Source organism: Hylobates moloch, unplaced genomic scaffold (assembly GCF_009828535.3).
Source record: "Hylobates moloch isolate HMO894 unplaced genomic scaffold, HMol_V3 SCAFFOLD_10, whole genome shotgun sequence".
NCBI lineage: Eukaryota > Metazoa > Chordata > Mammalia > Primates > Hylobatidae > Hylobates > Hylobates moloch.
The window spans coordinates 93,467,216-93,494,217 of record NW_026652285.1 but is presented as its reverse complement, the minus strand read 5'-3'; the positions used below and the strand labels follow the sequence as shown (position 1 = coordinate 93,494,217).

Here is a 27,002-nt window from a genome sequence, read left to right as displayed (position 1 = left end):
AGCAGCAGGTTCTCACTCTCTCTCCTAAGCTCTGGAATGCAGACGTGCTCACAGCCAGCACCAGCAGGCAGGGAGGGGAGCGGAGGGAGGACAGCTTAGAGGAAAATTACCTGGCTTTTGCCCCAGCCAACACTGGTGCTCACAGCTATCTCAGAAAGAGTGGATCTGGAGGCCTGGCAAACCCTTCCTGAGCCATGGGCTTGGCCCCAAGCCTTGACCCTTGACAGAGCTGGTGGGATGGCGGGGGGTTACTCTGGCCATCACTCCGCTGGGACACTCCCACTTTTTGGCATCCAAAGAGACAGGGAGGAGGAGGGAGAAAAAAAAGAAAAAACAAACAGGTCTTTGTGAGGAGGAGAAACTTGGTTCCTGCCGTTGCTTGCTGGGGCCCCAGGCACCAACATAATGGAGGATCCCCAATGACAAAGGGTCCCACTGTGGCCGAGAGCCTGCCCAGTTGCCATAGCTCAAGTCTCAAACCCTAAGTACCATGTCTCTGCATCATAGAGTTTGTCATGCCCAGTGTCACATACCCTGTGACTGTGCCACGTACCAGGCCCTGCATTCCTCTTGCTTTGTCCTGTGTGTCTCCCTTTAGCGGCATCCCATGCCTCTTACCCCTGGGTCATGCTTCATGCACCATGTCATGTCTGTTTTGTGACAGACTCTATACCATGTACTATCTCTTGAATGCCATGTCCATCATACCAGGTCCCACCCCTTAGAAGTATGTGCCATAAACCTTGTCCTGGATCTATGAATTGTGTTGTCCCTTGCTTGGTGATTCACATCAGGAAGGGGATAGGATAATGTTTAGGGAGGACAGGCTGTGGGACGGACTCCCAGCCCTATCAACTATCATCTATGTCAGCCTGTAAAAGTGACTTCCCGTCTCAGTGCCTGTTTCTTCAGTTATAAAATGGAACTGATACTCACATTCACCAAGGATTAAAGTAGGTAATGCATGTAAGATGCTTAATCTAAGAAGCTGGCACAGAGTGAGTGCTTTAAAATGTTTGCTAGGCCTGTGCCAACTGTGCCTGGGCATCTGTGTTATGTCCTGTGCCCTGCGTACCAGCCTCCCATGTGCCCAGCTCCTCGGGTGTGTCAGACACTGTGCACATTAGTGAAATTCAAACAACCCCCTACAGGGAGGATAGGACTATTCCCTCTCATACAGAGGAGTAATGGAAGGGCAATAATTTGCATGAGGTCACAGGGCCAGCTGGAATGAACACAGCTCTGAATCTTCGGAGAGACAGAAAGCAGGCCAGGCGAGGTGGCTCATGCCTATAATCCCAGCACTTTGGAAGGCTGAGGCGGGAGGAATCCATTGAGTTCAGGAGTTCAAGATCAGCCTGGGCATCACCACAAGTCCCCATCTCTACAAAAAATACAAAAATTACCCAGGCGTGATGGCATGTGCTTGTGGTGTCCTGAGCTCCCTGGGTGATCCAGCTGCACACCTGGTCCACAGAGGTGTTAGGGAACCGCTCGGCTCAAACGTGCTCCCAGCTGGGCCTCAGAGCAGCTCGGCCTCTGGTTGAACTTCACTGACCCACAGGGAGCGCCCTTCTCAGGAGGCTGAGGTGGGAGGATCGCTTGAGCCCAGGAATTTGAGGCTGCAGTGAGCAGAGATCACACCACTGCACTCCAGCCTGGGTGACGAAACAAACAACAACAATAAAACAACAAGGAGACAGAAAGCAGATGCGTGGTCAGCTATGGGGTGAACATAGAGACGGACGTAAGCAAGCATGAGGGATCCTTTTCGGGGTGATGAAAATCTTCTCAACTGGATTGTGATGATGGTTGCATAACTCTGTAAATGTGCTAAACATTATTGAATTGAGTGAATTATGTGTATGTAAATTATATGCAAATTTACTCCAATAAATTATGTAAATTATATTTCAATAAAGCTGTTTTAAAAAAAAGAAAAAAAAAAAGCCCACGTGCTTCCTGTGCACGATTCTGCCAAAGCATTCTGCAAGAGAAGGGCGCTCCCTGTGGGTCAGTGAAGTTCAACCAGAGGCCGAGCTGCTCTGAGGCCCAGCTGGGAGCAGGTTTGAGCCGAGCGGTTCCCTAACACCTCTGTGGACCAGGTGTGCAGCTGGATCACCCAGGGAGCTCAGGAAACAATAGATTCCCAGGCCCCACCCCTAGCCTCTGAGTCTGTAGGTCTAGGGTGGGGCCCGGGAACCTCTGATTCTAAGGCTCAGCCAGGACTGGACCCACATCTTCCTTTCGCATTTGGCGAAACTGAGGCTAGGCAGGAGAGAGGCCTGGTCAGACCTAGTTGATCAAACAGTGGGAGAGCCAGGGATAGAATTAGAGCCCTTTCCTCTTCTCGTCTCTCCATTCCCTCCGCCTCCCTCCCACTCCTCCCCCTCTCCTCAGCCTCCCGGTGACTCAGGGCTCTGAGTCACCCAGAGGGCCCCACAGAGGAAACTTCTTAGCAAAAACAATCGCCAAACAAAGCTTTCCCTGATCTGGGGAACAGAATAGGCCCAGGGGGCCAAGAGAGGGAGGGGAGGGAGAACACAGGGTGGAGTCGGAGGCTCCAAGACTTGGAGTCTCAGCCACTCCCTTGTGTGGGGCCCTAGATAGGGACGTCCCCAGAATGAATGTCCCCACCTGCAAATAACGCCTCCTATGCTCATTGAAGCCCACTGTGATGATAAGTACTTTATAAGCATTGTCTTGTTGAATCCTCCCCAAAACCCATGGCTGGCATTGTCTCCTTTTATAGATGGAGGAACAAAGGCTCAGAGAGGTTCAGCCCAAGGTTACACCGTTAGGAATCCAAGGCTGTCTGACTCTGAAGTCCGAAGTCTGACTCTCAATTCTACACACCTTTAAAAAATACCTACTGTATACAGTGGCATGAAGATCAGCTCTCATCAGACAGTTAAGGAGAATGATGGTCACAGTGGCTGTTCAATCACAAATTGTCTCCTTTCTTTCTCTGTGTCAGGCCCTGCCTTGGGACTTCCCGGCCCAGTGGGCACACAAACAGGAACACCAATAGTCATTCAAGTAGCTGTGGGCCCTGGGAGCACAAAGGAGGGAGCAACCACGGCCCAACAGAGCCACGGAGGAGGGGCATTGGGGCAGAGCCTTGGAGGACAAATGGAATTTCCCCTTTGGGGAGGGGGGAACAGAAGCAAAGGCTCAGGGGTGTGGCCTGCACAAGGAAGCCTAAACAGTTTGAAGAGGCATGGCTGGGGTTGAGACAGTGGATACTTCGGGGAGAAGGGGTCTGACTGCTACGGAGTCCTGGCCTGATCCGACGCACCGAGGATTTTTAAGCAGGGAGAGAATAGGATCGGAACTGGTTTCATCTCTGCAGAGGGCCTGGCTGGTGGTTGAACTAGGAGTCAGGAGCGGGACTTTCCCTCGGGTCTCCCTGGCATCCCTCCTCTGACCCGGCTTTGGGGACCACCCCAGATCCGGTGCTACTCACCCATGGGTCAGAATTGCCCCCGAGGGCTTCTTCCTCGGCCATCGCTAGGCTGGGGGGAGCTATGTGGGCCTCTCCTGACACAGGCCAACCTAATCATCTCAGCCTATAAATAGGACTCAGGATTAGTCTGGAAATAGCTGTGCCAAGCCAACTCCGCAGGCATCACAGGCACACACAGTTCCGGAAATGGTTCTTCTCCTCAACACAATTAAAACCCAACACTTCCTCAGGAAACTATTGTTCACACTCCGCTTTGCTTCCTTAAGCACGAGACAGTCAATTTTGGGGGGAAGAACCTGCCTGACTACTGCTGATTAGTGGGGGTATGCTTTGTGGAGAGGAGGCCCTTTTCCTGCTTCTCCCTCTCTGAGGACCTGAGGGAGCCACTACCACTCTCTGGGCCCCAGTTTCCCCAAAGGTAAACCAGGGAAGTGGGACATGATGCCATTTTTAACTTATCAGGATTTCAAAAATTAGAATAGTAATCAACATGTGAGCAGGGAGAAAGGAACAGGTCCAGGGCCTGCCACTGAGGGGCTGAGTGGCCTTGGATGAGCCACTGTTCCTCTCTGGGCCCCAGATTCCTCAGCTGTAAAATGAAGGTGCTGGGGGATGACGTCTAAGATCAATAATTTTTTTTTTATTTCATTTTTTTGTTTGGTATTTTTGAGAACCCAGCCAGCTGGCCATGCTATACCAGCCTTGTGCTGAGTGCTGGGGATAAAGGGACAAATAAAACCCAGTCCAGGCTTCTGTGTGCCCAGCCCTGTGCCGGGTCCCAGTGGGTAACAGCATGTCCAATCCCCTCAGTGTCCCACTAGAGGCTTCCTTTGGGGCTGCTGGGGACATCTTGTTTCTAGTTGAGAATTCAGATTTACGTCCAAAGACAAGAACTCCCCCAGGGGCAGATTACAACATGGACTGGGCCGTTACAATCGACAAGGACACAAAGCTAACACAGCCATCGTTATACACCAGACATGTGCTAAGGACTTGATTTCCCCATTGTTTAATCATCACCAACTCTATTATCACCCCCATTTCACAGATGTGGAAACTGAGGCTGAGAAGAGTAAGGGACTTGTCCAAGGGCACAGAGCAAGTCAGGGCTACAGTGATGTTTCAGGCCCAGACCTGTTTGCCTCTGGAGGCCAGGGTTTAACACACCCCAGTGCTGCACTGAAAGGGCTCTGGACAGCTCAGGCTGGCTGGCCAATGTGGGGATAACTGAACAGGGGTATGAAACAGAAAGGGGCATTGAGGATGTTGCTGTGTGTGTGCGGTGGGGGGAGTGACAAGGCTTCAGCAATGGTACTCATTCTCTCTAACCAGCTCCCAGCGCTGCTGTCCTCTGATCCACCCTCCACTCTGCCTGCCATGGACTGATTGTTCTGAAATCCCATGGATCAAGTCACTCCTCAGCTGAAGACCTGTCCATGGCTCCCTGGTACCCAGAGGATAGAAACCCAGCATTCAAAACCTCTCTGACCAGCTCCCCACATCAACCCTCACACTCCTGCTCACTAGCACCCAGGCACAGGGGGCTCCTCCAGCGGCCAAGCCTCCGCCTATAGGGCCTTCTTGCCTGGAATGCCCAGCTCCTCCTTCTCAGCCTTGTTTGACTCTCAAGTAGGAAAAGCACTCTTTGGCTCCCTGAGCCCCTTGGCACTTATCACAGAGCACTCTGGGCGTTAACTTCCACTGTATCCGTCTTGGATTAGAGTGGATCTCCGAGGGCTGGGTGGTGTCTGATTCACCTCCCTCTCCACTGCAGCAGCTTAGCAAGGGCTGGCTGGGTAAACTAAAAAATGCAAAGAGACGAGAGAATCCTGAGAAAGTGCGCATTTCCCAGGGCTGCCCAATGACAAGCCCCGTACCAAGGCACAGCATCAGCATACCCTGCTGTGGAAGAACCAAAAATGGCACCCTCATGGCTTATCAGGATGGCCCTTATGTCTGTCTCTTTCAAGGGTTCTGATAATGAAATCTGGGCAAGTCGCCCTCCTGATTTAAAACTTCCAATGGTTCCCAGAGGTCTAGCATAAAACCCAAACTCAAGGGCCCACATAACCTAGGTGCTGCCTGGCCCCCAGGCCCTCCTCTTGCCACGCCCCCCTCCCTGGCCAGCCTCCCTCACTTCTTTCAGTTCCTCAAGGACTCCCCCACGCTAAAGCCTTACCCAGGCCACCTCTCTGCCTAGGGGGCTCCTCCGTTCCCTGCTCACTCATCCCCCTCCCTCTCCCTCTTCAGGTCTCACTTTTTAGGGGAGGCTTCCCTGATCTGTCCAGATAAGACCTCACCACTCCCACCCAATCCCACACGCTCCCATAACCTGATGGTTTCCTTCACAGCAAGAATTAATCTTCAGTGTAAATAATGATCTACTGAAGACCTATGAGGAATGGGAAAGTCTTGTTTTTTGCTGATTCTCCAACACCCAGCTCAGAGCCTAAATATCTCTCAAATGAATGAATATATGAATGAATGAATGAACCTATATAAATAAATCAAGACAAGAAGGTGGGCAGAGTCCTAGGGAACACGGAGGCAGAAAAAGCAGGGCCCTGGGCCAGGCGTCATGGCTCACACCTGTAATCCCAGCACTTTGGGAGGCCAAGGCAGGCAGATCACTTGAGGTCAGGAGTTTGAGACCAGCCTGGCCAACATGGTAAAACCCCGTCTCTACTAAAACACAAACATTAGCCGGGTATGGTGGCACATGCCTGTAGTCCCAGCTACTCAAGAAGCTGAGACAGGAGAATCACTTGTACCTAGGAGGAGGAGGTTGCAGTGAGCTGAGATCGTGCCACAGTACTCCAGCCTGGGCACCACAGCAAGACTCCGTCTAAAAAAAAAAAAAAAAAAGAAAGAAAGAAAGAAAAAGAAAAACAGGGCCCTAACTAAAAAAGACAGGAGGAAAAACAGGGCCCTAACTAAAAAGAGAGGAGGGGCCCTAACTGAAAAAAACCAGGGCCCTATCTAAAAAGTCAGGAGGAAAAACAGGGCCCTAACTAAAAAGAGAGGAGGAAATAAACCAGACAGTGCAGCCTCCCAGAAGCAAAAGGAGGGAGTTTCTGGAACTGCACTAGAGACTGGCACATGGAGTCCTGAGGAAAGAGCACTGGACTGGACATCAAGGAGGTCACTGGGGCCTCCCTGATTGAACCAAAGTTCCGTGGAGGTGGGTACAGGGCTGGTACATTGCAGGAGGCAGAGGAGTAAAGAGGGGTGAATAAGCAAAACTCTCAGGCGACGGGTGCTCAGCTGGGCCTATGCCAGCCTGACCCTGCAGGGTCTGCGGAAGACAGGGCCCCTGTGTCATAGTTACCAAAAGCATCAACAGAGCATAACATTCTTTTTGTTGACAGATCACTTTGAGGCAACTTGGCTTTTGGAGTTATCAGGGCTCAGTCTCAAAGGCAGATTCATCAGAGCCAAGACCCGGCCCTCAAGTCCTCCTATTAGGGCAGCACTAGGGCCACCTCTTTGTCAGTAGAACCTTTGGGTAGCGGCTGATGGGGCGAGTCACCTTTCTGGGCCCAGCAGGCCTTTTGGGAATCCCTGGCTTTTGGGGCACAACATCCTGGGGACCATCAAAAAGCCCTTTCACCTGAGCTTTGGGAAAGAGGAACAGCTCCGGCTGTGGGTGGCTCATGTCACCATCTGGAAGCCAGCTGGGCCACAGCAGACGCGTAAGTCCTGTATTCATTCATCCCCTTCTCCTTTTGGCAGAAAAGGGATGGCGTGGGCTGGAGGGGTGTTTTCCTGGGTTCTTGCACAATTGCTCATCAGAAATTCACTTCTGTTTGGGTGTTGGAAGCTGGGCGATTCCCCCTAGTAGTGATCCTTCCTGTCTCGCTGGTCACAAAGCCCTTTGGCATCTACAAGCTCGTTGGGTCCACACAGCAGCTTTGTTAGGTGGGTAGGGGGAGACCAAGGCACCCATCTTACAGGTGGAGAAACCGAGGCTGAAGATGGGAGGTGAGCCAGTCTCCTGGCTTCCAGCCCAGGACTCTGCACTCCTCCCCCCACCTCCCTGCCTACTTCAGCAGGTCACCTGTGAATCTGATAGTCAGGTGGGCCCCACCCTGCCAGCTGGCCCCATCGGGCATGACTCATCCGCTTCCCCATGACTCACACATCTCAGGTGCTCCTCCTCTGGTCAACAAGTCTGGAGAACTGGCAAATAGACCCCCATTTTTCTCACCTCTCCAAAGCCTCTGGGAAGAATTCCTGCACTTCCTCTTTATGGGGACTCTACTCTTCTACAGAAGAGCCACCAAGGCCTTGAGAGGGAAAGCAACTCTCCTAAAGTCACACAGCAAGCAAGCAGCACGGCCAGGGTGGGAGCCAGGCATCCGGGCACCGAGCCCAGTCCCGGCCTCCTCCCCAGAAGATCACTCTCGCCTGACCTCCCTCTCAAAGACGGGAAAGGAGCAGAGACGCACTCTGAGCGCCTTATTAGGAAGACCTCAGGGACTCCCACTGAATCCACTGTGGCTACTGCGGCTGCTTCCACCACTGAAGTCCCCTCCAGGCTTCCCTGGGCAGCCAGGGCGGGGTTTAAGAGGAGGACAGGTGTTTGCTTTGCTGTACCTACCTAATAAGTCTGTGCAGGGTGAAGAGTGCTGCTTTGTGGGAAGGCGCTGGGACCAAGGCCGAAGCACTGGACAAAGAGAGCTAAGAGCACCACCTGTAAACAAAGGGCACAAGAATGTCAGCCTCAGGGGGAGTTCAAAGTCATCTGGTCAAATCCCTATTTGATGTTTCAACTCCTTTCCTCCCCTCCACCAGGGGTCACACAATCAGTACTTGTACACATCCAGCAGCAGGGCACTCACTACTTGCCAAGGCTGCAAGACCTGCTGCTGGAGGGCTTGGTTGGGTAAAAGAATTGTCCTAAGGATGCGCTAAAATCTCTCTCTTCTTATGCCTTGTACCTGCTGGTACTAGCTCTGCCTCCTTCTGGGTCAGCCAGAACAGGTCTGTCCCCTTTTTTCCTGATGGCTCTTTGGAGATTTGAAGACAGTGATCCTGGGCCCCTCAAGTCTTCTAAAAATTGTGCACCCCCTTTCCTCCAGCTCTTCCTGAGACCAGGGTTTCCGGTTCGCTCACCCTGTTCCCTGATCTGCTCCAGATGAACCCTGTCCCTACTGACAGCACAAGACCCACAATTAGACAATCAGTCAAGCTCTACCCAGGGCAGGGAGAGCAGGACTCTCACCTCCTTCATTAGAGATATCATGCTTCCATTAATTGCACCTAAAATCCCATTTGCATTTAAGGCAGCCCTATTGCAGGGCTGAATTCAGTTTACAGTCAACTTCAGAGCTGTACTTTAGTACTCTGAAGTTATATAAACTGGGCCCTCACTTAACTGTGTAACTTGAGCAAGCTACATCACTTCTTGGAGTCTCAGTCGCCTTTTCTGTTCAGAGGGATAATATTAGAACCTACCATGAGATAAAACATGTTCAGGGTTTTGCACAAGGCATATGTTTACTCTAATTATTACCCTGATTATTAATAATTAAATTTCTAAGTCTTTTGCCTGCACATTGTATCTTTCTCATCCTGCACATGTGCGGTTTGGGGACCCACCCTGTTGATATGTCATATTCGCAGCTCTGTGCCTCAGCATCACTCTATTATTGTTCTAATGCACTACTGCTGAGCAAGACTGCATTATCAGTGTCTGGTGATAGGACTTTCTCTCCCTCTAGGCTGTAAGCTCCTTGGAGGCAAGGATTCTGTCTGCTTCACCTCTGAAGCTTCAGCATGGCATGTGCCCTGCAAATGGCAGTGCCAGTGGACATATGCTAGATGAGTGGATAAAGGACCATCCCACATCAGCTCATCGTGGAGTATGCAGCTCAGTCCTCCCGCCTCTCAGGAACAACTTGGATCTTCACCCTTCTTCGCCACTAAGAATTCCAATCATCTACATTCAGAGGGAAGCTGAGCAAACTGGCTCCTGCCCACACTGGAAAATTTCTCTGCCTAAACCAGCTTCCCCAAGCCAAGGGGAGAGTCCAAGATCCCGAAGATGGCAGGGCCGTGCAGGCTCCTGGGATTAAGACACAAACAAGCCCTGTTCTCAGGCTGACAGTAAATGGTTCAGACAGTCCTGATGACTTGTGCATTGTGACTGACACAGGACACAGCCACGGAAGTGGAGTCACGGTACCCAAAACCAGAGAGGTCAGAGGCCAGACACTTATCTGGGCTGCAGGACCTGGTGCTCACTTCTGTGGGTCTTTCTCAAAGACTATGGCAGAAACTTCCTGGTTCCAAGGGACAGACCAAAGCAGAGTTGGGTTTTGCAAATGACTAATGACCTCCTGCACTCTGTCAACTCTGTGTGAGGATGAGCCTTTCAAATCCAGCCCCCCTTCTTTCTACACACCCCAAATTGCGCTCTCATCCTCAGATGCACATGGTGGTGCCGCACTTGTTCCCAAGTGCAACGTGCTCCTCCCCAACTGCACCTCATCTCGGCAAACAGCACTACCATCCACCATCCACCATCCACCCGGTGGACCAGTCCAGACACCAGGACCTCACCCTCCTCAACACACCACCTCATCCCTTTTGCTCTGTCACTCTCCCCTCCAATGTATCATCATGTCTTGCTAGTTCAACCCCTGACTGCCTCCAGAGTGTCCCCCTTTCTCTCCACCCCAATGCCAACATCTTGGTCCATAGCCCCACCACCTCTCGCCTGCATGACTGCAGAACCTTCCTAACTGATCCTTCTGCATCCTCTCCCTCCTACAATGCATCCTCCTCAGAGCAGGCCCAGACCACGCCAGTCCTCTGCCCAGACTCTACCATGGCTCCACTATGGCCCCAGATAAAGTCCAAGATCCTTAACAAACCTCTCCACATTCTTCAGGACCTGTCCTCTTCAACTCCTTGAGCCTTGGCCCTCATGGCTTCCTGTCTTCCACTATACCCCACCGGGCTCCAGCCAGATGCAATGGCACTCTGTTCCTGAGTCCTCCATGTAGTCTCCGTACAGACCTCCACACCCCCTAGTCTGCCCGGTCACACTCTACTGTAATAGTCTATTTGCAAGTCAGCCTCCCCAATTGCTCCCGTGTATCCCAGAGCCTGGCCTAGGGCTGGGACCACCGCAGCTCAAGATTTAACAAAGTAAGAAACTATGACTCCCATGCGTGCACACGTGTGTAACACATACGTGCACGTGCACACACACATTCGCAGAACCGGCTAAGAGTGCAGATGCTGCCATCTATGGGCAAGAAAAGCATTACACTCTCCCTGAGATTCAGACACACCCCAGGAGCCTCCGAGTTTTCAAACTCAACCAGGTTTAGAATTAGCTCCAGCTGACTCCAAGTTGGTCTATTTTCCATTTTGGACCTTAAGGCTGCAGCAGCTTAAAAACAAGGTCGGCAAAACCACTGACTCTAGTCCACCGCCCACACACTCCAGATGGAGCCATAAAGAGAAGGGTTTCATTCCAGCACTCACAATCCCAGCCCGGGGCTCTCACTACGTGCCTGTTTGTTGAATCATATCTTAGGACATAGGAACAGAAGACGCCTTCTAATAGTCTCAGCTGTGTAAAGGCCAGCCTTTGGGGAGAGAGCTCGCCCGATGAAAGTGTGCAAGCCACCACGGAACCCTGTCTGTCTAGCTGGCTAAAAAGGAGCTTTCTGCTCTGGGGGTGGGATGTGGGGAGGCTGGAGCAGAGTATTTTTCTCTCCTAAAAGACTGCTCCCAGTTCATTGGGAGGGCCTTCAGACCTGATGGGAGTAACATGATATCTGTCCATTAATGCCATAAGGGTTCAAATGGCCACCCCTAATAACAATAGTTATCATTTTCTGTGCACCTTCCAAGCGTTAAACTCTACAGGCATCATATCTCATCGTTACAATAACTCTACCAGGCAGCAATCTTTGTCTTCATTTTGCGAAGCTAGCACACAAGCTCAGAGAGGTAAACTAATGTGCTCACGGTCACACAGCTAAGACGTCTGGGCAGTTCCCACCAACGCAGGCTGCCTCCCCTACGTCTTGACCTCACTATATTTCAAAGCTATAAGGCTGGGCCTCTTGCTGACTAGAAAAAAAAAAAAAAAGAACATGCAAATCTTTGGGTACTCTAGATCATGGGTCAGCAAACTTTTTCTGTAAAAGGCCAGACCGTAAATATTTTAGGCTCCATAGGCTACACACCCTCTCTGTTGCATATTCTTCCTTGTTTGTTTGTTATTGTTGTTTTTTAACAACACTTTAAAACTATAAAACCATTCTTAGCTCAGAGGCATACAAAAACAGACTGGGGCCTCCCCAGGACTGTAGTTTGCATCCATAAATACAGAAAGAATGTTTATAATCTCAAGTATAAAAACTTCTGGTGAAAGCGTTGATCAAATGCTAACTGTATTTCTCCCCCTTCCAATGGCTTTCTACTGAGTCACTCTCTCTCCTAAAGAAGGACCTACTTTGCTCCATAATTAAGCAGCAAAGTATTTCAAGGGCTGTTTAGATTCTAGAAACTCATAGCTGCAGATAAAATAGACAGATAAGTCAGATATTGAAGACAAGACATTAAAAGATCTGGGCTCCAGGCTAGACCCTGTTACTGTCACTGGCTCTTTAGCTCTGAACAAGGGACTTGCCTCCTAAGTCCCTTATCTTGTAAGTATTGATTCTCCATTAATAACAGATTGATTTCAAATCTTACAACTGAAAGTGTGATCCCTGGACCAGCTACATCAGCATCACTAGAAATGCAGAGCCTCAGGCCCCACCCCAGACTTGCGGAACCAGAATCTGCACTTTAATAAAAATCTCAGGCAATCTTAGAATGCTCTAAACATCTTTTTTGTCCAGCTGAAACACAGTTCACAAAATCTTTGTTAGCAATGAGGAGAGAAAGGGTCTAAAGACATCTTTCATGATGTCATGGTATTAAGTCTCTGACCTAACACATGTACCAGTGACTTCATAAAGCATTCCACTGTAGGACCAATTGACAGACCAAGATCTACCACTGGATCTTAGCCAGGTAGAAAGTAGACCTAGGGGAACAGGAAAAGGTGCTATTCCCCATATTATGGAGGGGTGGGGGCAGGGAATAGGTTAGAGAGAGAAATGACTTACCCAAGACCACACAACCAAGACAAACTAGGGGTATGACCACCACCAGGTTTCTTTCTTTTTTTTTTTCTTATACTTTAAGTTCTAGGGTACATGTGCACAACCTGCAGGTTTGTTACCTATGTATACATGTGCCATGTTGGTGTGCTGCACCCATTAACTCATCATTTACATTAGGTATATCTCCTAATGCTATCCCTCCCCCCTCCTCCCACCCCACTACAGGACCCGACCACCACCAGGTTTCTTAATCTTCCTTAGTCAGGCCTTAGGTTTCATGAGAACTGAAATCATTTTGGTTTGGTAGAGCAGCAATCAGAGGGCTTGCTGTTGGCTTTGGGAAATTCACTTGCTCTCTCAGGGCACAAGTATCTGTAGCCATGAAGTGAGGGGATAGAGCCAGGTGATTCCTAAAGCCCTGCTATAAAAGTCATGGTCTGGAAAGTTTTGAGATAAGGAGGCAGTCAGGAGGGGTGCCCTATGCCAAGGGTCACCACAGTCACACCAAAGTCTCTGGGAGATGGGATCACAGAGCCAAGCCCTTCAGTCCTTTGTGAGGAGGCTGAGGAGGGACCTGGTGTGGGCCCTAGCCATGCATCCCCTTGGGGCCACCTCAGCTGGTCACCACAGGCTGGCACGGATGCTAAGGATGTAGCCCATTTTACAGATGAGGAAAATAGGTCCTTGAGAGGGGCTAGGGCTTCTCACCAAAGCAAAGAATTCTTCCCTTCAGCTGACAACAGTGCAAGGGTACCCTGTATTCAGAAAACCTAACGCATGAACACACAGATGTGTGCAAATGGTTGATTTGGGAATAATCAGGCTCTTTATAAATAGTGCATTCTATTTTACCAACAGATTCGTTACAAAAAGGATTCATCTTTGGGCTTTGATGGCGAGGCTCCCAGTGCAATGCTTCTCACACTTGAATTTGCATACGAATTCCATGGGGATCTTGTGAAAATCCAGATTTGGATTCGGTAGGCCCAAGGTGGGTAGGGTTGCCAGATAAAACATGAGATGCCCAGTTAAATCTAAATGTCAGAAAGACAATAAGATGTCTTGGTATAATTATGCCCCAAACATTCCAAGGGGCATACTCATGCTTAACTGGCACGCTGTTTTTTATTTGCTAAATAAGGCAACCCTAAAGGTGGAGCCTGAAATCTCACATTTCTGAAAAGCTCAAAGATGAAGCCTTAGTGCATTTAAAATGCAATTTAAATCTATGAAAACTATATTTTATGCAACCATGAATTTCATGGTCTTTTTTTAAGACCACTGAACAGGCTAGGCAGGCATCTCCCACCTTCTAAAAGAGTATAGAAAGAATTCTGGCTGCCACTGGAACTGGGAACTTGCCTTCCAAGAGAAACAGGTACTGTGGCGGGAGGGGAGGTGTGAGGGGGATGGGTACAGGCTAGCCCACAAAAGCCCGTTTTACCTCCGTTCTGAACGATACAGTTCCTCTGGACTACCACTTCCTGAAGTGAAGCTCAGGACACCAAGAAATATGGCCGTTTCTTTTCTGAGTCCATGAAACGGGAAGGATCTGTCCCTACCTGCTTCCTTCCCAGGGCTCTTTGGAGTCAGATGAGATAATACAAATTCCCAGCATCCACACGATTGCACTGGCCAAGCATCGTGTTAGGTACTTTGTAGAATTCTGTGAAGTGGGTATTGAAGCCCTAACTATATAGCTGAGAAAAATGAAACTCAGTGAGGTGATGTCCTCAAGGTCTTACGGCAAGTGCAAAACATAAACCGGAAGGAGAACCAAGTTCTCTCTGCTTCTTTGGCCTGGGATCTTAACTTGTTATTCTTTATTGCTGCTGAATTGTGCAAGTGTATTTGCCAAATGAATGAATGAAATGTAACATTTTGGGAAAATGGTCACTGTACTCTATAACAGGACAGCTGAGCTTTTTACAACCAGCTTCAGATGCTCCTAAAGAATGCTGCCATTCTCACCAATGGCTGGTAGGAATAAGGACTACTATAACCTTCATGAGCAGAAATTTGGCAAAATTTAGCATGACACAGATTCTTTCCTTGGCCAAACTTTAGCCAGGCTTCTGAACCTTCTCCTAGGCCCACCTGTGCACTTCCTTGTAAAATCCAGTTTCAGCAAAAGAATCCTGCTAAGTGTTTAGCCAGAACCCCTCATCCTTGATATCTGATCAGGCTCCTCATCCTCCACCATGCCCCCAGTGATGTTTGAATCACCCTGGTTTGTCTTCATCAATAATTTTGTTAGGTCGGTTTAGCAAGAATACCCCTTATTCCTGAGCTTCCTTAGTAATTTTCCATCCGCTGACCCCCGCCCTGCTCCGCAGCTATCAATTCCCACTCGCCCGTGCTGTATTAGGAGTTGAGCTCAAACTCTCTCCCTCACTGTAGGACCCTGTTGCAGTGGTCCCTACACCCAAGGCGATGGTCCTGAATAAAGACTTCCTTACCGTGTTTTAACAAGTGTCACTGAATTTTTTTTTAACAAGAAAAAGCTATAAAATGTGTCATTTTGACTCAGGAACTCCATTTCTAGGGCTCACTTCTAGGAAATAATAAAAGAAGAACACACAAAAAAATTATGCACTAGGTTGTTCATCGCAGTATTGTTTATAAACTGCCTAAATGTTTCATAATTGAGGTTCGTTAAGGGAACATGGTATATGCACACCAAAGATAGAATAATAGTGAGTGATGAAAACTCGGGTGGGCATTTATTTCTACCATAACAAAAAAAAGTAGGAGGCAAGTCCCTTGTTTAAGGGCTAAAGAGCCAGTGACAATAACAGGGTACAGCCTAGTGCCCAGATCTTTTAATGTCTATATTCAATATCTGACTTATCTGTCTATTTCATCCGCAGCTATGAGTTTCTAGAATCTGAACAACCCTTGAAATACTTTGCTGCTTAATTATGGAGCAAAGTAGGGTCCTGTAGGAGAGAGAGACTCAGTAGAAAGCCATGGAAGGGGGAGAAATACAGCTAGCATTTGATCAACCTTTTCACCAGAAGTTTTCATACCTGAGATTATAAACATTATTCTCTCTGTATTTATGGATGCAAACTACAGCCCTGGGGACTCCCAGTCTTGGTTCTTTGGGGTGATCTTGGGCAAATCCTGTCTATCTCAGCCTTTTTGTTAATAAATAAAAAGCATTATTTCATTTTTTAATCCCCAGGACTATTGGAATACAAGATTTAAATTAGAATAAACATTTATATACTTAGGTATAGTATGCTTTTAAAACTTTTAAAAATTAAATTTAAAAAGAATCCTTAATAACATGAGAAAAATACTTATGATATAATGTTGAGAAAAAACAAAGTCAGAACAGACAATTATAAATATAGGATAATTGTGTGGTGGTAAAAAAAAAAAAAATGCACTGAAAATATCAGGAAGGAAGGGAACCCAGGTGTTGGCAGTGATTTTCTCTGGTTAGTTACCAACACTTCTTTTTTTATATATAATTTTTATTTTCTAAATTTTCTATCACTAGTGTAATAGAAATAATAAGAGTGGCGGGAAAAGGTCCTTGGAGGTGGGGAGAAAAAAGTACATATGCCACCCACATCACCAACACACACCCAAGAAGTTAACTAGTATTTACTTAGTACCCACCAAAGCCCAGCCACATCCTCTGTAGCAGGGAAATTAAGGGCCAAGCCCCACCCTGAAGGCTCACATATGTAGAATATATATACTTTGCTTGGCAAATAAGTCTGGCCCCGATGATATTCTTATTGAGGTTGGAAAATAACAGGACTGTTTGCTTAGCCAGCTCAGCAGAATAAACGAATCCACTCCCACTGGTGCGACCCCTTCACTGGAGTTCCCTGCAAGGCTCCATGGCTTAAAGCCTTTCTGGATCACTCTTGGGAAGAGTCGATTTCAGGGATACTTTACAGCCTGGGAAGAAAACTGTTCTCATCCCTTAACCAAGGCACTGAATGCAACAGGTGAAGAGGCTCCCTATGAGGCAGAGCAAGCAAGGGAGGAGGGAGGAGCAGGAGGGCATAGGAAGGAACCTGACAGGCTGTGTGTGGCCCCTGGGGACCCCTGGGCAAAGGAGCTCACGTCTCCAGGCCTGAGTTCTCTCACTGGTAAAATGGGTCACATAATGACAACCCTAGGACTATTGTGAGACTCAAAGAAGAGAATGTAAGTCCTTTCATTGTTCTAAGCTGAGCCTCAGTTTCCTCATCTGTAAAATGGAGTCAATATCTCCCCCTCGTAGATCTGTTAAAAGATTAAAGAAGACAGTGAAAGCAAAAGGTGAACATACATAGTAAGTGTGTTACATATGGTGGCCCTCATTATTGCTTGTAGAGCAGGGAATGGGATACATAAACGAATCCTAGGCCTCGACTTCCTTATCTGCAAAATGTGGCAATCGATTCAGTCCGAAAAGATTAAATTCAAGAACAGTAGCTGAATCACCAGCTGCACCACTGCAGGCTCACTTTGTGGCTCAGACATGCCAGACCCAAGTTCATGTGGGGAGCACAAAGCCCTCCAACTTAGAGGCCATCAGAGCTGGGAAGGCTGATATTATGCTGTCCACCCCACAGTGCAGAATGGACACTGGGGCCCACAGAAAGGCATGCATTAGCCCAAGTCACCCAGCACTTTGTCGCTGGCAAAGCCAGGACCCAAGCCCAGGCCTTCAGCTGCCCACCCTTGCCCACAACACCCACTGCTTTTCTCTGCCCTATTCTTAAATTGCTGATGTGGTTCCAGGCAGGGCAGAGGAGAGCAGGCATATGGCAGGGGAGGGAGAGAGGGGAGGGGAAGCTGGCCAGCATCAGGAACTGAGCCTGCCTGTGGTCTCCAACTTCACAAACCACATCAGGCTGAAATATGACACACGCTCACTCAGTTGAAAGCAAGGAGATATTTTTACTTAACATCCCCCGGCTGCCTAAACACTGGTCTCTTTTTTTCCCTTCCTCCCCAAAATGCATAACCCCTGGGACGTGCTTTTCTCTGCTTCTGCTGGCATTTTCTCAGGGAATAACCAAGGAGTAGGAGAGTGTCCAGTTTTCCTGCCTTTGCCAGATAGATTTCCAGAGTATGAGCTTGATTGATGAAAAGGAGGGACCAGTCCTGGCTGGGCTCTCACCTCACCACATGACCTTGCTGGGCAAGTCCTGTGTCCTCTTGGAGCCTGGATTCCCTGAAATGGAGGGGAGATTGACCTGCACTCGAGGGTCTGTGGATGGCACAGGAAAGTATGAGTTTACAAACAGCCCTGGGAGGCCCCTCCAGGCCTCTCTGCTGCAGGGCTGAGCTCTCCAAGCTCTGCATACCAACACCCACCCCTCATAAAAGCATAACAAACTCCCTTACAAGTTCTCCTAATACCAGGACTAGAAAGAATTTTCAAGAGAATGTTTAGTGCCGTCATTAATAGCTATGGCTCTGTCGTCAGACCTCTGGAATCCTTGCACCATCACCCAATAGCCACACAACCCGGGGCATGTTATTCAGCCTCAGACTCGGTTTCCTCATCTGTAAAATAAGATACTAGTATCTACCTCAGAGGAATGGTTGCGAGGAATCAATAAAGTAATTAATGTTCCAGTATATTGAAAGATAGCTTTTTTTTCCAGTATATTAAAAGATAGCTTTTTTTTCTTTTCTTTTTTTGTTTTGAGACATTCTTGCTCTGTCATCCAGGCTGGAGTGCAGTGGCGTGATTTCGGCTTACTGTAACCTCCGTCTCCAGGGTTGAAGCAATTCTCATACCTCAGCCTCCCAAGTAGCTAGGACTACAGGTGCATCCCACCACGTATTTTCAGTAGAGACAGGGTTTCACCATGTTGACCAGGCTAGTCTCAAACTCCTGGCTTAAGCCATCCACCCAACTCGGCCTCCCAAAATGCTGGAATTGCAGGTGTGAGCCACCATGCCCAGTTAAAAGATAGCTTTTTATTATTATCATGCAAACCAACATCTCTCCATTTTACAGATGAGGAAACAGAGGCTGAGAGAGATAGGATTTGCCCAAGATCACCCAAAGAACCAAGACTGGGGGTCCATTTCCAAGTCAGTGCTTCTAACTTCTCTCACACCCGTGGTCTCTGATAAGCAAATATACAAACCCAGAGGCCGTAGACATAGGATGTAAAAGTTTTCTTAAAGAAAACCAGAGATCAGTGTCTCAGCAACGTACCATAGACCAAGCAGAAATCATCTCTATGACCCACGTCACAAATGACCCAAACTATTCACATGGAGTAGGGGAAAGTGACCCACTGTCACTGGATGGCTAAAAGTGAAGGCATCCAATCAACGTGTTTGACAGGAGTGCACACACCATTGTTAACAGTGGCGACCTCTGAGGAAAGAGGAGGGCTTGGAGGGATTCTTTAACAATTTTTTTTTGTTTTAAAACTCATGAAAAAGAAAAAAAAATTACAATGCTGAATACCTTAGCAGCCTTCTCCAGTAGGTATAGCCTGTTGTCTGCTTTTAGATGAAATTTATAGCAGGTTCTGAGACCTTCAGCTGGGCTTCCAGAATCTGCTGCTCTGACTCATCCCAGTGGCCACTGCTCTAGTTCAGACCCGCATTCTACTTCACTTGAATCATGCAACAGCCTCCTCAGGGCCTTCCTGCCTCCAGATCAGCCTCGTTCAATGCATCCCCTACATCGGCCATTCAGAATAATGAGTTTTTAAAAATCACTGCTCTGTCAAAACCCTTTCTCAGCTCTTCATTGCCTTCAGGATGAGGTCCAAACCCTTTGCTTATAAGCTAGTTCCATTTTCATTTAGAGTCTCACCTCCCACCACCCCTCCTTTCTCCCATTCTCCATTCTAGCCACATGGATGGCTCAGAAAACCTCAGTGCCTTTGCACAAGTGGTTCCTGCTTCTCAGAATGTCTTTTCCCCCAACTCCTGTTTCTCCTGGTAAATGATTACTCATTCTGAGGTCTGGCTCACCTAGACAAAATTAGTCACTCCTCTTGCAGGCCGAAGTCACTCTTAATATGGCACGAAAGTGTCAACCACTATAGATGGCAAGCATGTTGAGGACAGAGAGCTCTGTCCTCTTCCAAGGCTCTTTGGCCCCTGGCAGGGCAAGGCACAGAACACAGGCCCAGAGAAGTGCTGAAAGGAGGGAGGTGGGGAGGAAGGAAACGCCATGCCGGGCAAACCTTGCAGCCACCCCTCCTGGGAGCAGCCTGTTTCCAGGCTCATGTTAGTCCCTAATAAAAGGACTGTGGAAAATTCTGGAGTAAACTTTCCTTCCCTGATTCACACAGAAACCTTCTTTGCTGCTGTGTAACTCACCGAGTGCCAACCCAAGCTCCCCTGGCTGTTTACAATTTCCCTGGCATTTATAAATAGCAAGGCCCCAGAAAGAAAAATGGAGTTTCAAAGGAGCTGAAAACCGACCATTCCCACCCCCATCCTTCCTCCTCAGTTTCCAAGCCTCTCCCCCTTAACAGCCCCAAGAAACACCAACCAGCACCCCCAAGTGTGTATGTACGGGGGGCGGGGGGGGAATGCTTGTCCCTCTAGTGAACGGAATACCCAAGAAGGAGGCTAGAGTCCCTCCCAGCAAGGAGTCCGCAAAGGGCAGACTGGAATTGGGTCCCAGCCCTACCCTGCCTCACCCTGTGACAATTAGCCCATCATAAACTCTCTGGGTCCTTGACTTTTCTCAACTGTGAAATGGAGATGGGGTAAGATTCTAGCAAGCTATGGTCGCTGTAAAGGGCAAAGCGGTGAGAGGTTCTGGTGCCCTCGTCAGAAATGTGGTCCTGGGAGAACAGGACACACAGGATTAAGTCTTTGAAAACTCCCCAGAGGCCAAAGAAAAGCGAGAGGCACCTCCCCAGAGGCCCCACCTTCCACAAAGTCCAATTACCCTCAGGACAGCCCAGAATGAGTTCTGGGTGTTTTAAAGGTCCCTTCCATGCTCTGAGGAGGGTGTGAAGACAGGATAAAGCGGCAGATGTCTGGGCAGACAAAGAGCTAGGAAGAAAGCCAATGTCTCCTGCTCACCCACACCCCCAGCCCCCAGCCTTCCAAGGACTGGGGCTTCCCCCTGGGCACTGCCCAGACCAGCCAGCCTGCACTGGACCAGAGGGAAGTTGCTGTTATTTAGGTTCTGGGGGGCTGGACCCCAGAAGACATGGAGGTTCAGGGAGAAGGGGTTCCAATCACTGTCTTCAACTCCAGAAGAAGCTTCCGTGTGAGTCAGGGAAGGGAACACTGCAGGGCCGGGGAGGAGCCAGCACCTACAGGTAGCAGGCGCCTTAAGATTTCAGACAGTATAAGGAAGAACTTTCTAACAGTCCCCAGAAAGGGGAAGCAGCCGGAGAGGAGAGCAGGCATAGGTATCGTCCAGGAGGCAAAGGTCCTCTGAGTGGACTCCCCAGCGGAGTCACTGCCCAGACCGTAGCTGGTGGTCGCCTGCATGCCCGGGTCAGACACCCCAAGTGCAGGGGTGACCCTGGGCCAGTTCCCCCATCCCGGGGGCGGGGTCGTTATTAGCTCAGGTGCTAGCAGCACAGTGGAATCACGGGGTGGAGGCCTGGCCCCTCTCCTCTCCTGCTCCGGCGTCTCCCCATCCCCCAGCTCCCATCCATACTCTTTGGTCCCTTGGAAGACGGGAAAAGTGAGCGAGGAAGCCCTTTTCCAGCGATGCCCCCGCGGCCGGGCCGAGCTCCAGGCGCGGGCGAGATAGGACCGGGAAGGAAGGGAGAGGAAGGACTCAAATCAGCCCGGGACCCCCAGATGCCCGGGGCCGGGGCCGCGCGCCTCCCCTACCTGCTGCGGCGACGCTGGAGACAGCGGCTGCTGGGTCCAGCTGTGCTCAGCTGGTTCCGGGCGACGGGGCGGGGGCGTTGTGGTGCGCGCGGCCGGGGTGGGCAGGGCGCAGGCGGGAGCCGCCCTCGGGGCGGGGCGGCCGGGCCGGCGGGTAGGGAGGAGCGCCAGGCCTTTCCGTCGGCTGCAGGGCGGGTGGCTCCAAGCTCGCCTTCATCCAGGACGACCCCTCGCTTCACCTCGCAGGAAGGCACCAAACCCTCTGCTTTCCCCTGGAGGAAACTGAGGCCCGGAGCACGGAGGGGAGATCTGAAGAGAGCTAGGGTCGGGGAGGAGACCCAGGGCAGCTCCTGAGCTGGGTTGGGGCCAATGAGCTCAGATGGGGCGGGCAAGCGAGCAATGCTCAACTAGCACCAGCGAAGGCAGATTTCAGCCCTGGAGAGAACGGACTTCAGGAGGCAAAGCCCTCGAAGAGTGACATAGGCTGCACGCAAAGCAGGGGAGATTCCCTCCCACCGAAGGGAATAAGGAGGAAGAGCGATTCCCAGCTCATTCCGAATGAAGTAACGAAAATGCCAAGTGCATCCCTGGTCCTTAAAGTGGACCATTAAGCAGGCGCCTCGGAGTCAGAAGGCCTGGTTTGGAACCCCAGACATCGACTAGTCCTGTAACTTTGGGCAAGCGAGCTCACATATCTAAGTCTCCGTTTCCTCGTTTGTCAAATGGGCATCCTGAATTGCTCTTCATGGGGCGGTTGAGAAGACTCAGTGAGAAAGACTCTCAGCACAATGACAGGGACTGTGGCTTCTGCATAAACGGAATGGATGTTCTTATTAGTGTCATGGCAGATATTGTTTTAGGAGATTGAGGAAATCCACATTGGGTAGAAAGATGAGTGCAAGGTCACTTTTAAACAAATGTAATACTTTGTTGATCTCAACAGCATCTCATATGCATTAGAGACGATAGCCGTTTATAATGCAGCAAGGCATAAGACGGCTTCCCAACAGTCCTGGTGCACACATGAGTTCCCAGGGATTTTGGAGTTGCCGCGTGACTCCAATTTGGAAGGATTCACACACTCCACAGGAGACTGCAGCACATGACAGAGATGTCCATTCCCAGCCTGGGTGCTGGCAGCAGCCCCATGTTCAGCCAGGGTAAAGCTCCCTCTTAACACAAGGTAAAATGTACTAGAGTCGGTAATTGCCGGGTGCTGGGGATCAGAAGGCTGTTGCTTAAGGAGCACAGAATCCAAGAGCACAGCGCTCACTCCCGGGTTTTTCCATTGAATAGCAGCCAGGGAAGCTACAGGACCCGGGAAATCTCGCCCTGGCTCTTCCTCCTGCCACTCTCTCTTGGCTCAACACCAGTAAATACAAGAACCATTTCTTGAATGCCTCATGCCATGCTCTGGGCTTGCCACGTATTACCAACTTTCATTCTCACCTCCCTACCTGGCCTCCCTCCCACGGGAGGCATTACCATGTGTATTTTTCAGATGAGCAGGCCAAGCCCACAGAAAGGGTTAAGTACTCTCTGGAGGTCACACTACTGACGCTGTGCAGTCTGCTCTTCTATGCCTGAGTCCTTAGCCCTCGCTTCTTTGCTCAATGTCTTATGTCGAACTCTGCCACCTTTCCTGGCTTGGGAAATTCCGCCCGGTTCCACTTTCTCTGAGAATAGAAGCAAGGTATCCACCCCGTGGGGAGGCTCACACCGTCTCTGCTACTCTCTGCTTTCTCCAGAGGCTGCCTGGGGCCCAATGCAAGGCTGCTGGGGAGAAAAGCAAAAACACAGGCTTATTTGGCTCTGGACTCTTTGATTACAAGCCCTGGTATACACATGCCTTGGAATTATCTAACATATCATTTCCAGCCCCAGCAACTGCTCTCAGACAGAGGGAGGTGGAACTCTGAATCTGTGTCCCCATAGAACTGGAGAATACCACATCACAATGGAGGAAACATTAGAGAACATCTGGTCCAACTTCTCCCTTTAGAGATGGGGAAACTGAGGCCAAGAGAGCAAAACGGTTCACATTCTAAGCTAGCTCTAAGGTTCCACATTCTAAGCTGGATCAGATGCCTACCCATAACCCTGTAATTGCTCCATTTGGTGGCTGGAGAGGAACATGGGAACAGGGTATCACCAGGAATCATTAAAAATGATAATGAAGATAATGATGATGCTGATTGATTGATGATGATTGTGATGATGATAACCAATACTTACATGGGAGTGCTCCTCTAGGAAAACTTCTAGAAATCTCCTGGTGCTTTGCTTTATGGCTCAACATGTGTATTTTATAGCTGGCAGGATATATCAAGTCTGCCTTTCATGGATGCCTAGAAGTCTTCTTGGTATCCTGTCTTCATTCCTTTCTAGATACCTCTTTGTACTTCTCCCCCCATTGGATCTAGGCACCGGTAAGGCCTGTTTGTGCTGGATCCTCACCTCAGAGTGAATGTCTTGCTGATAAGGATCTCCTCTGATGGAAGAACTTTGATATCTTCTTTTGCCAGAAGACCACCTCCTTCCCAGAGTGAGGCTGGGAAGAAATGAAGGACACACACAGGCCAAGCACTAGACAATTTGGGGGTACCTGCTCTCTCCTCTGAGAATGCCTCTTCCCACCCAACGGGATGGCCCTCACTTGTACCCAGGTTTGTACTGTAACCTTCCCCCAAAACACAGTTGACAGCATGAGGAGTGGACGGCAGAACAAAGCTGGACTATTAGAATTTGGAGCTGGAAGTTGAGACATGACAATCATGGTTAATTAACTGGGCCTGTGAGGACTGATGATCTCGGAAGGCCAAGGCCGCCATTTTGAGGTGGCCATCTTCCATTGTATTCACAGAGAAAGCCAGTGAGACTCGTTAAATGATTAGAAGGGTGTGGAGAAACTCACAGAGGAGATGCCTGGGCTGGCCAGCCCAGGAGGCTTCACGGTTCAGGAGCTCTTCTGATTACAGACCTCTCCTGGAGCTGGCTTCAGAAAGAGAAGTTATCAGCCCAAGTATTTGTTGAGCATCGAATGCCTTGTAGTAGGTCCCTAGAAGCAGAGGATGAGACAGGGATTTTGTACAAGGGATTACTTGAGAGATCACTCTCAGGAGATCCTGAAATATCCCATGGAACACTAGGGCAGGGGTGCAGCTGGGCCTCAGGATCAGACCACAAGCAGGACCTGAGTACTAAAGGGAACGCATAAAGTACTCTCTCCCCCATCTTTCACCTCTGCCTGTCTGCTCACATCACACAGCATTTCTGCTTTCCATAAAATGGCTTTTACCAACAGCAAGCTGGAATCTTTGTTTGTGGTCCACATTCTAAGTTGGATCAGATGCCTACCTTTTATCTAATTAACTCTGGCCTGAGTGACAGGGTCCCACAGCACAAACCTGGCTGCTCCCACTGTAACCTATGGGTGGAGGGGGTGCACTTCCCAGAGAAAAGGGGAGGGGAAGCCTAGCAAAGACAATGGCTTGGATTCAGTCAGCCTTGAAAGGATGGAAAGAATAAGAGTGGAGGTGAGGAAGGGAACAGCATCTTCTGCTAAGAGCACAGAATAAGCAAAGGTGTGGAGGTCAGAGAAAGACAGAGCTGGAAGAAGGAAAGGAGACTGTTATTTTCTTCAGCCTCGGTCCCCTTTAGTGTTGTGCTAGTGTTGTGTTCTTAAGAACTGATTTAGTGTGTTTAGTGTTGTTTTCTTATGAACTGATTGCTCAATTTTCATGAATTTTTGTGGATTTTTTTGAGACAAGATTTCACTGTCACCCAGGCTGAGTCAGTGGCACAAACATGGCTTCCTGCAGCCTTGACCTCTGGGCTCAAGCAATCCTCCTGCCTCAGCCTCCCAAGTAGGTGGGACCACAGGTACATCCCACCAGGCCTGAATAATTTTTATATTATTTGTAGAGATGAAGTCTCTCTATGTTACCAGGCTGGTCTTAAACTTTTGGGCTCAAGAGATCCTCCCACCTCAGCCTTCGAAAGTGCTGGGATTATAGGAGTAAGCCATCACACCTGGCCAAATTTCCATGAATTCTTACAGCCAGCTATATTAAGGCTGTATCAAGCACAGCCTTCAATAACAATCTACATAAACTTATAATTAAGTAAATCATAAATTGATATGGTCTAGCTCTGTGTCCCCACCCAAATCTCATCTCGAATTGTAATCCCCATAATCCCCATGTGTCAAGGAAGGGACCTGGTGGAAGGGAGGTGATTGGATCATGGGGGCAGTTTCCCCCATGCCGTTTTCATGATGGTGAGTTCTCACGAGACCTGATTTTTTTTTTTTTTGAAATGGAGTTTCCCTCTTGTTCCTAGGCTGAAGTGCAATGGTACAATGTCGGTTCACTGCAACCTCCACCTCCCAGGTTCAAGCGATTCTCCTGCTTCAGCCTCCCAAGTAGCTGGGATTACAGGCACCCGCAACAACGCCCAGCTAATTTTGTATTTTTAGTAGAGATAGGGTTTCTCTATGTTGGTCAGGCTGGTCTCAAACTCCCGACCTCAGGTGATCCACCGGCCTCGGCCTCCCAAAGTGCTGGGATTACAGGCGTGAGCCACTTTGCCTAGCCGAGACCTGATTCTTTTGGGAGTGTGTGACAGTTCCTCCTTCACACACTCTCTCTCCTGCCACCACGTAAGGCTTGCCTGCTTCCCTTTCTACCACGATTTTAAGTTTCCTGAGGCCTCCCAGCCATGCAGGACTGTGAGTCAATTAAACCTCTTTCCTTTATAAATTACCCAGTCTCAGGTATGTCTTTATAGCAGTGTGAAAATGACTAATACATAAATAGAGGTAATAAATTCCCCAAACTTAGTACTTCATAATTATTTTACTATATTTCACTAATATCTGTGTTCTTAAAGTTATTTTCACCATTTATCTATATGGTAGAAATACTGTATAATTGTGCAATTGCATTTCTATTCTCAACTCCACACTCAGTGACATCATGCTGGTAGCCCAGTCCCTATGGTGGGAATATTTACACCATGGAGATCAGCAAAGGCTATAAATCAGGGTTTTCCTTCTCCCTCCCACCAAGAGCCTGTTGTTTAACATTTACCAGCACACCACTGCTCAAAACCCTAGGCTTCCCCCATTCGACTTACTGCATTCAGATTGTCCATTTATGTGTATATTGCATTAGACTGGCAGCTCAGTGGAAGGAGAAAATGTGTTTGCTGGGTTTTCCGACATCATCCCAGTGTCAAATAGTGCTTGGCACAGAGCAGACGTTTAGCATGTTTTTATTGGATTAATGAACTGGTGAATGAGGAAAGTGACCACAGATGAGTTTGGTCAGATAGAGTGATTGGGGAAACTACGGCAGGACTCAAGAGAGGGTTGCTCTCTGAATTTCAAGAGCCATTAATCTAGACATGTTCTGAATGCCCCAGGCAGGAATATGTTTGTCCCACTATTTTAATGAGAACTTAAAACTGTGTGTTCCATATAAGCACTGCCAGCTCAGCCCTAAGACTTGGAATCCTAGCAGCTATGATTCTGTAATTATGCCCAATAAATGCCAGTAAGATGCTAAACAGCATAAGCATCAGTGACCTCACTGTTACACAGCAGAGGATTT

At 49.0% G+C, this 27,002-nt stretch overlaps 2 protein-coding genes across 8 annotated transcripts in view; one reads left to right on the top strand and one right to left on the bottom strand.

Annotated features, from left to right (window-relative positions):
• Window positions 1-21,451, bottom strand: part of GSN (gelsolin) — a 63,570-nt gene extending 42,119 nt beyond the window's left edge. For 2 of the 7 annotated variants that reach the window (XM_032165015.2, XM_032165016.2), the window contains exons 1-2: window positions 21,394-21,451; window positions 8,067-8,159 (exon numbers count right to left, since the gene is read on the bottom strand). Coding sequence is in view for 3 of the 7 variants with exons in the window: in XM_032165024.2 (XP_032020915.1) it covers window positions 7,077-7,175 (99 nt within the window). In the remaining 4 variants the exon portion in view is untranslated. Of the gene's footprint in view, window positions 1-2,873; window positions 2,900-3,466; window positions 3,633-7,076; window positions 7,452-8,066; window positions 8,160-21,393 lie in introns of those variants that run through there. The other 5 variants (XM_058445850.1, XM_058445846.1, XM_032165024.2 and 2 more) reach the window with 5 other exon arrangements.
• On the top strand, window positions 7,451-8,073 carry LOC116475611 (putative uncharacterized protein GSN-AS1). Its single transcript, XM_032165026.2, is given in 2 exon segments — window positions 7,451-7,921; window positions 7,924-8,073. Coding segments are annotated over 2 exon segments (492 nt in total). The 5' UTR covers window positions 7,451-7,576; the 3' UTR covers window positions 8,071-8,073.
• Window positions 21,452-27,002: the final 5,551 nt, after the last annotated feature.